This window comes from Nematolebias whitei, chromosome 3 (assembly GCF_014905685.2).
Source record: "Nematolebias whitei isolate Nwh7 chromosome 3, NemWhi1, whole genome shotgun sequence".
Lineage (NCBI taxonomy): Eukaryota > Metazoa > Chordata > Actinopteri > Cyprinodontiformes > Rivulidae > Nematolebias > Nematolebias whitei.
The window spans coordinates 2,998,646-3,008,698 of record NC_056500.1 but is presented as its reverse complement, the minus strand read 5'-3'; the positions used below and the strand labels follow the sequence as shown (position 1 = coordinate 3,008,698).

Here is a 10,053-nt window from a genome sequence, read left to right as displayed (position 1 = left end):
GAGCTGACACGCCGCCTGCTGATTGGTCGAGCTGACACGCCGCCTGCAGCCACACCACGACTCTTTAGTGTCGGTTTGATTTCAGGAGGAAACTGATCATTTTTTGTTGTTGTCTCTGCAGAAAATGTCCCGTCTCGGCCCGTCGGAGACGCTGGACCCCTCAGCGCTCCGTCTCCTCTACGATCTGAGCGGAGACACCGAGGAGCAGCTGATCCAGGTGAGACGCTCAGTCTGACCTGAACCAGAACCAGAGTCTGATTACTCAACAGGATCTATGGGTGTTTTACCTCCTGCTTGCTGTGTTTTCATCATGTTTTGGTTCTGATACCGAGCTGGACCCGTTTTCTCTATCCCCGTTTCCCTTCTTTTCCTTCTCAGATGCCTCATCTCTATCGGGTCGAGCTCCAGAAGGTTCCTTCTCTGACTGTCATGGCCGCCATGCAGTCGGAAATGTTGAGGACTTCAAAGCGCTGCAGCAGCAGCTCCTGGAGGGGAGCGCGCTCCTCCTCAATATGGAGGCTGCTCTGTGGTCCCTGAACGCCTCACAGCAGCTGCATCAGGTGAGAGGAGGCAGAACCACCTGGATGGTTCTGTTAGACCCGTAATGTATTTTTGTATGTGTGTGTTCTGGAGGTTTGTTGTTCTGACAAGTGAAACTCCTGCTTTTTGACTCCTCAGCCTTCAGACTCGGGATGTGTCAGAAAACTGCTGTCGGACTCTTCGACCCTGAACCAGGTCCTGCAGGAGGCCGACTCTCTGCTGCGCCGCTTCTGGAGAGGAACTCTGCCCGACTGTGACGGAACCGGGCCGGTGAGAATCAGTGTTGCAGTCAGAGATTCAGTTGTACTGAGGATTAATGTGGTTTGTTGATGTTCTGCTGTGTTCTCCTGTGTTCTCCTCTGTGTTCTCCTGTGTTCTCCTCTGTGTTCTCCTGTGTGTTCACCTGTGTTCTCCTGTGTGTTCTCGTGTGTTCTCCTCTGTGTTCTCCTGTGTTCTCCTCTGTGTTCACCTGTGTGTTCACCTGTGTTCTCCTGTGTGTTCTCGTGTGTTCTCCTCTGTGTTCTCCTGTGTTCTCCTCTGTGTTCTCCTCTGTGTTCACCTGTGTTCTCCTGTGTTCTCCTCTGTGTTCTCCTGTGTGTTCACCTGTGTTCTCCTGTGTGTTCTCCTCTGTGTTCACCTGTGTTCTCCTGTGTTCTCCTGTGTTCTCCTCTGTGTTCTCCTGTGTGTTCTCCTCTGTGTTCTCCTGTGTGTTCACCTGTGTTCTCCTGTGTGTTCTCCTGTGTGTTCTCCTCTGTGTTCACCTGTGTTCTCCTGTGTGTTCTCCTGTGTGTTCTCCTGTGTGTTCTCCTCTGTGTTCACCTGTGTTCTCCTGTGTTCTCCTGCTCAGGACGAGGCTCTGCTGCAGGAGATGGTTTCTCTGCGTCTGAAGCTCTCGGAGCGCGAGGCGGCTCTGCAGGAGACCAGGGACAGACTGAGGAGCTCTGACGTGAGCAGAGACGGCATGGAGCGCCTCATCGTCAGCCAGCGTGAGTGACCTGGTCCAGAACCGTCAGAACCGAGTCCGGACCACGAAGCAGATCAGTCGGTTCTCTGGTTGAAACGTAAAAAGTGTTCAGCTCTGAACAAAACTGCCGTTCAACAGAAAGCTGTAATTTACTCTCGACCTGGATCTACAGGACCAGACCAGTCCTGGTTCTGGACCGTAACCTCCAGGGTTGATCAGAACCGGACTCTATAATTCTGTCAGATCACAGATGTTGATCCACTTTGTGTTTCTTTCCAGTGTCCAGAACCCGGGACGTCCTTATGACAGCCAGGTCCAACCTCCAGGTGAGTCCAGTTCTCACACCTGCACTGGTTTCATCGTCCCTTCGTCGGAGTTAAAACTGTCTCCTTCCTGTTCTCCTCCTCCTGCTGGGGGTTTTCAGGAGAACCAGCTCAGGATCTCCTCCCTCCACCGAGCTGCTCTCTCTCTTCCTCCCCTCTCACCCTCCTCCTCCTCCCCCACCTGGCGTGTTAAAGGTAGAGTCCTCAGGCGTCGCTGCTTGGCGTTCCCTAACCTCCACTAACTCCTTGTTGTGTTTCCGTTTTAATCATCTACAAACAGGAAGTGCTTCAGAAGCATCTAAACCTTCTGGTGTCCACCTCACTGTTCTGAGCTTAAACCCATATGAGCTCACCTGAGGACACCTGGAGGTCTGCAGGTGGTCTCTTCAGGGTTTCTGTAGACCTTCACAGCTCTGCTTTTTGTTCCTCTTCCAGGTGAAAGCTCAGGAGGCTTCAGAGGGCTCACCTCCTCTCCTGGTTGGAGTGTCCTGACACCGTCCTCCTCCTCAGCAGCGCCCCCTGCAGGCGCTCAGCAGACCCTGCCTGTCCTGAAAACACTAAAACCACCGCCTCGCTTCTGAAGGTGGTTCCGTCTCCTGGTTCGGGTCTGATGTTTCAGACTCTGCAGCCTCCTCCAGCTGGAGCTTCAGGTTCAGACCATCCCCTGACGCCGGCAGAACCAGAACTTTCCGCGCTTCGTGTCTGCTCCTGAGCAGACGTAGGGTTTGGACGGATCTCCGTGTTTTTCTGTTCTTCACGCAAACGATGACGGAACTCGTCAAACTCTTCTAGATTTGTTCTCCTGGTCCTGCTGAAGCTTTAGGAGCTCCTGGAAGCAGCACATGTCTTGCTGTCTTGGACGCTGGTCCTTCAGCTCAGAGCGCCTGTTCACGATGACCTTCGGCTACTACCACACCGAACTTTAGCTCTGTGAATCTCAACGAGACCGAGCTAAGGCGGCCATCTTGTTGACTAAAAGCCAGTCAGTTGTTGATGTTCATCCAGTGACTACTTCATTAGATATTTTGCTAACAGACAGACAAATGAGCCCAGACTGACAGTTGATGGTAGTAGCTGAGAGTCCTCCCCAACACGCACTCTGAGCTCCAGCAGACTGAGAGAGGTCTAAACTGGCACAGAAGACAGATTTTGAAACTTTAAAACCTTTTTCATCATCAAATAATTTTTTTGTTTTGGGGTCAAGCTGCAGATCTTTAAACGTTTCCTCCTGCCGACAGGTTCCTTCAGGGGTTCTGACCCGCATGAGGTCCGAGGGTTGTTCTTGAACACACTAAAAACTGCTGGGTTATTTTCAGAACTCGGGTCGGTTTGAGCAGAAGTTGGATCAGATCGACCCGGCTGTCGGGTCAGAGCTGAACCGTGTCCAACATTTTCAGCACAGCTGGGACCCGACTGGACCTCTGCTTTCCAAAGTAAAGGTCGGAGGTTGAAAACTTTAGTTTGCTCTGAAGCGTCGGCTCCGATTCCTGCAGGACGATGCTAACAGCTGTTAGTGTCAGCTGGGTAGCACAGCTCCGCCTGTAATCATACAATAATCTTTTATTATTTTTCATTTGGCTTTAGCTAAAAGTCAAAGTGCAGTCGACCCGGTTCAGATGTCGGACCTCAGTCGAACCGAACTAATTAGTTGTAAAAACTCCCACAATTTCACAAAACTCGCTGAGTTCTTATGTCTTGATCAGATTTTGTTCAGATCACGTGTCCAAATCCTCCGGATCAAATCAGTCTCCACGTTTCTCTGGGTGTCTGAAACGGAGCGAGGACGGTTCTGAAGCAGGACTGTTCTGAAGCAGGACGGTTCTGATGCAGGACGGTTCTGAAGCAGGACGGTTCTGACGCAGGACGGTTCTGACGCAGGACGGTTCTGACGCAGGACGGTTCTGAAGCAGGACGGTTCTGACTGCGGTCCCAGAGTCCTGACGAGGAGGCGAGGTCTGGAGAAAAGGTGTTAAAGCCCTAAGATGGCACCCGAACATCCCCCGACCTCCAGATGACCCTGACCTCCAGATGACCCTGACCTCCAGATGACCCTGACCTCCAGATGACCCTGACCTCCAGATGACTCTGACCTCCAGATGACCCTGACCTCCAGAAGGTCCAACTACTGGATCTGCTTCAGAAAGAGAAGTTCTGCTGCGGGACCCGGGCTGCCGGGTCAGACTGGAGGTCCCGGTCCTGTTAAACCCAGAAGTCTTCAGTTTCCTCGTGTCGTTTTTCTGCCTCCTTCAATCTGAAACTTTGGGTTTCTGTGCAATAAAAAACTTTCCCGTTGCTGTTCTGGTTCTGGTTCTGGTTCTGGTCCAAGCCTAATGGACAACGTGCTGACCCAGGTATTTATTTCAGTTTGCAGTAAAGTAATATTTACTTTGTTTTTGTGTTTTGAACGAGCTGAACCAAAGTAAAAAAGTGTTTTTTGTTAATAAACGGAGCTGTGGATGATTTCCTGCATGTTGAAACGGTTCTGTGTGGAGTCAGAACCAGAACCTTTGCGTGAACGGTTCTGTTGCTGTGGACAGAACACTGTTCCTGGACCTGCTGTATTTTTCTGCATGTTTTCTTTATTTACGTGTTAAATTAAAAAACTGGATTGTTCTTTCACGAATCACTTTATTTTTTAATTTTGTGACGTTGAAACTGAATAAAATGTGCTGAAAAACCGACCCAGTCCAGGAAGTGGACCTCAGAAGTTCTGATGATGATGAGACCAGCAGATGAAGAGTTTCAGGTGTTTGGTCTCATGGTGTCCAACAGTTCAGGTCAAAGACCGGTTCAAGAACCAAGACCTGGACCAGACGAGCTGCTGCTTGGTTTTTATTTTTTGTTTCTACAGCCGGCGTTTATTCACATTAAAGACAGAACCAGAACCAGAACCTGACCGTCACACCTTCATTTATATTTCCAGTGTCCCCGATGGACAGAGCGAGACACAGAGGGGTGTCGTCGGTCCGGTGACAGAACTCTGAAAACCAGCAGAAGTGATCAGCTCCGACAGGAGGATGAAAACAACTGGTCCAGAGCAGCCGCAGTAACAACAAACTCATCTGCTGAATATTTTTCTGTTTTATTATAATTTATTCATCATATTCAGACTCTTCAGCCACAGAGGAAGAAATAAAGTTTTTAAAATAAACTTCAGAAAGATCGCGTCTCTTGCATCTTTAACCAAATCCAACTCTTCGAAGTCTTTTTGAACTTGTTCAAACTGAGCACAGCATCCGTGTCACCTGTTTCGCTGATGATATCCAGGTTTATCTGCCCGTAGACCGGACCGGGTCACTGCACTGGAACCACTCCCGAACTGTCAAAAACTGCTCGAAACTAAACTTTCTGAAGAACCGACCGTTTCCAAAACTGCTCATTATAAAAAACTGATGTACAAACAGCTCTACAAGTTCTGTCCCCAGGACCTCCAGGACCTACACAACAGCGTCGGTACTGATCTACTGAAGGTGTCAATGGTTATAGTGTCACACGTTTGTATCCAGGTGAGGAATATAATCTGTCAAACGGCCATACAATCAGGACATCAGCAACGTCTCTGTGTACAGCTGTCACGGTTGTTGAGGACTGAACCCAGGGATGCAGACTGACATGAAGAGCTTAAAGGAACATACGGCTGACGTGGACGCAACTAACTTACAGTATGAGAACAACCGAGGGGAACACGAGAACCAGGCAAGACATAAAGCTCAAGGAGTGAGAAGTGAGATGGAAAAGGGCTGATGAGCAGAGCAGAGACACCTGGGCCTAATGACAACGGGGAACAGGTGAGAGTGGGCGGAGCAGTGTGGAGACGTGGGCCTAATGACAACAGGGAACAGGTGAGAGTGGGCGGAGCAGAGTGGAGATACCTGGGTCTAATGACAACAGGGAACAGGTGAGAGTGGGCGGAGCAGTGTGGAGACAGGTGGGCCTAATGACAAGAGGGAACAGGTGAGAATGGGCGGAGCAGAATGGAGACACGTGGGCCTAATGACAACAAGGAACAGGTGAGAATAGGCGGAGCAGAATGGAGATACCTGGGCCTAATGACAACAAGGAACAGGTGAAAGTGGGCGGAGCAGAGTGGAGATACCTGGGCCTAGTGACAACAGGGAACAGGTGAGAGTGGGCGGAGCAGAGTGGAGACACGTGGGCCTAATGACAACAGGGAACAGGTGAGAATTCATTCAAGCTTTATTGAAACGGAGTTAGGGGCAATGAAGTGGTGACACAGGGAGGTACTACTGAGCCCAAAGACAGAAACTGAACAAACATGACCGTCACTCCCACATGACTCCATATGATGATGTTTTCATTTTTCTACAACCCTTAGGAGGACTTGAGAAATATTATGGTGACTAAAGATCACAACACACCACGCAGCTGAAATGAAAACAGAACCAGTACTTTGTCTTACAGTAACTTAGTTACACCTGGGGGCGGAGGGATATCTACTCTGAACAGGTGCGGCCCAACTGCACTGAGTCAATCAGCTTCTGCATTTTCAGAACAAATCCTGGTTTGAAGCAAACAAGTTCAGTTCTTCTAGATCTGTCACTCCACCTGTAACAAAAGGACTGATCCAGAACTCTGACTGCAGTTGATCCAATCAGAGGACCATCAGAACTCTGTAATGTTCCTCGTGGTCCTCGTTGTTCAGGGAACCCGTGTTTGGGTCAATAGAAGCTCTGCTGTTGTCAGAATCATTCAGTCGTGGTCCATATAGAAAAAAGTATAATGTTTGTTTGATCCTTCTGTTGTTGAAGTTCTACATCATGATGTTCGTCACAACCAGGACTTTCAGAGTCACATTCCCCACAAAACATCCAGTGGACCAGCTGGAAGAACACGAGTCCCACGTAGAAAGCTGTGGACAAACTGTTGTTAGTCATGTGCTTGAAGGTTATGAACAAGTTTAGGGTCGAAACCATAAAGACACAGCGACTAAAAGATGCCTGGAACTGGTTCTTCAGGTGATCAGGACCTGGAGTGAAGAAAAGCCACCAGTCAGGGTGGACACATCCATCTGGACCTGTGAGTTCTCTGCTTTGATTGGATGAGCTGCTCTCAGCCTCATGCAGGTTGTTTAACTTGAAGCTCTGAACATCAGGACCTGACCTGAGGACCTGGCAGAAGCTTCTCTCAACATTTTCAGTTTGTCAGCAGGTGGAGGCAGAGTCCACCCCAGGGCCGGCCCTGGTCCAACCAGTCTGCTGCTCCCAGTCTCCCACCCACAGAAAACAAACAGCGCAGACAGGGTTGGAAACACGAACATTACAATTTATTATAGATTAAAATATATATGTTTGGTTTTGTACTGGATGGATCTGCACAGATTTCCTCACATAAAGAATTCAGGATGTTTGTAAAGAAGAAACTGCAGGAAGGAAGAAGATTAAATCCACTTTCAAAATAAAATGCTACTTTAGCTGCCTTGTACAGTAAAGACCCATTGTTTTCTTGTTAATAAAAAATGTCTGACATGTAAACAACAAATAACCAACACTAAACTGACTCAACATTAAAGTAGAAGGATTTCTTGAAAAAAAAAAAAAAAAAAAAAAAAAAAAAAAAAAAAAAATATATATATATATATATATATATATATATATATATAATATGTAATAATTCAGTTATTCTTCATATTGGTGTCATTTTCACAGCCCACACAGAACTAAACCACGACATTCTAATAAAACTACTAAGCATTATTATAGTTTTTAGAAACTGAGCAAAAACTATTATTTTTTCCTTCTTTACAAGAATCTTGTCTTTTATTTTGACTTAGATGGTAAAAAATTTCAATAAATGTTAAAAATCATTAGATATTTTTAGTTTTATAAAATCACCCCTACTGTCCAGAAAGACGGCTTCCATCAAACTTAAAGTGGTCCGTGGGCCACCAGTTGAGAATCCCAGTTGTAGCAGGTGTTGTGGCTCCGGACACGTTTAGTGAACAACGGGGCAGAAGTGGCTCTTTTGGTCGTAAAGGTCGCAGACCCCTGAGCAGGAAGAACTAGATAAATAGTATAAATATGTAACCCTCTTTGTTGGTTTCAGGTCCAGTAGGCTGACGTCACGACAGACACACTCAGGTTCACTTTATTTATTCTAGCGAGAGAGAATCAAGTCGGTGGTTAACATCAGTCCAGCAGCTTCTGCTCCACAGTTATCACTCAGTCAACCTTTATTTCTACAGGTTAATCCCATTGAGCCTCGGGGACTCGTTTACAAGAGAGACCTGAATTTTTAACAAACAGTGATGACAACAGTGGACAACAACAACAACAATAGACAATCATAAAAGACACGCACATTTTTTTAACAAGTTAAAATAAAATGGCAACTAAAAGAACAATCAAAAGGAAAAGTAGTGAAAGAACAGCTGGATTGTAAGGCAACAGGCAACAGGCAACAAGCAACAGGCAACAGGCAACAGGGGACGAGCTGTCAGTTACTGGTTGCTATGGTAACCACCAGTTGGTGGTCAAGAGCAACACAACATAACTTATATATCAATAAATGTCAGGAGAAATAACTTTTTGCCTAAACAAAGTGATTTTGAAGAATAAATAAACCAATTTTGACAAACTTGACATTTAATAATGTTAAAACAAAACGCTGTTACAAATAGATATAAAAATTAGCACAGTTGTAGTTTACCTGAATTTAAATGTTTTGTAGTTGTTTTTTTTTAATGAATATATTTATGTTATTTTTCTATTTAAAAAAAGAAAAATCAACAAATCCGTTATTTAGTTTGGCTCTTATTTTGATAGTCCCAAAGCGGACGTTGCATCCTTCCTGCCGCCATCTTGACGCCGCTCCGTCTCAGGAAACGGAGCAAACGGTTCTGCGTCTTACCGCTGCCGTTCACCCGACAGCTCAACCCCGGTGTCCCCGCGCAGAGCCCGGCGTTTACCCGACGATGGGACACTCTCCCGGGAGGACGGTCGCAGCCTGAACCAGAACCGGCCGGATTAAACGCTCCGAACTGTCCGGAACCGAGTCCGTTCAGTCGAAATGGGAGAATCTGGGTGTCGCGGTCATTTTGAGCAGGTTTAAGCCGCTCAGCGAGCTAGCTAGCTAACTTGTTAAGAAATAACCAAGTGGGTTCGGGTGAATGAACTGTTGCCAGGCGGAACCGAACTGGATCCTGTGGATGGATTATTTTACCACGTAAACCTGGAACTGCACGTGTGGACGCTCCACATTCAGTCCCGTTTTATTGTCTTGAAGGAAACACCGGCGGCTGACTGACAGGCGCTCAAGATGTGGAGCGGAAGGTTCGGGACGACGAGCCGCAGCTGTGGCTGCTGAGAGGAGGGCATGGCAGACCGGAGGAGAACCGCGGAATGGACCTTCGTTAACCCGACGAGCTGCACCCAGAACCGCTGATTCTTACTGGAGGTGTCCGTGAAGCGAGCGGACACGCTGAACGGACCGAGACGGGTTAGCCGCAACGAACCGGGCTAAACCGGGCCAAGTGTGGAACCAGTACCGCGATTTGAATCTGGACCCAAGCATGAAGAGGACGGAAAATAAAAACAAGAGGAAACTCTGTGCGGAGCAGCAGGAGAAAGATGCGGTGAGTAAACCTGCCAGTCCTCGCTCAGGGCTCAAATAACACACCGAGCAGGAGCTCCTTTTTCTGACAATTTAACCTGAAAACAAACAAATCCGTCAATTCCACCATCACTTTCAACATCTGCATATCTGAACTCAGCATCTGCATATCTGAACTCAGCATCTGCATATCTGAACTCATACCTCAACACTCCGAGGGGTTCATGGCTTACTGTCGCACCTTTAGATTAAAGTCTCATCTTTGATTTAAAGAGTTTTGACATATTTTCAGACAAAGTTGATTTCTCGAGGCATTAAAATAGTTTTAAAATCTGATATATAATTTATAAGACATCTTAATTTTAGGAAACATTAAATTATAATTTTAGGGTGTATTTCAGAGTTTTGAGATGCAAAATGTGAAAAACTGAGATGTGATGTCAGAACTTTGAGATGGTTGGACTCGAATGACCTCATCCAGATTCATATTAATAACTATTTCAAATGTTTAGAAATATTAAATGATCATTTTGAGACTGGAACTCAGATTCCCGAGCTAAATAAGTCTGAACTTTGTGATGAGTTTGGACCTTTAATGTCAGAACTCTGGGGTGAGTTTGGACCTTTAATACCAGAACTTTGTGATGAGTTTGGACC

General features: G+C 46.8%; 1 protein-coding gene across 1 annotated transcript in view; it reads left to right on the top strand.

Moving 5' to 3' along the window:
• The window catches only part of LOC119430457 (phosphodiesterase 4D interacting protein), a gene marked incomplete in the record, with an annotated part of 68,222 nt that extends 64,169 nt beyond the window's left edge, over positions 1 to 4,053 (top strand). Inside the window, 6 exon segments of the mRNA XM_037697869.1 lie at positions 122 to 217; positions 379 to 560; positions 679 to 810; positions 1,388 to 1,526; positions 1,784 to 1,830; positions 2,263 to 4,053. Coding sequence (XP_037553797.1) covers positions 122 to 217; positions 379 to 560; positions 679 to 810; positions 1,388 to 1,526; positions 1,784 to 1,830; positions 2,263 to 2,319 — 653 coding nt within the window.
• Positions 4,054 to 10,053: the final 6,000 nt, after the last annotated feature.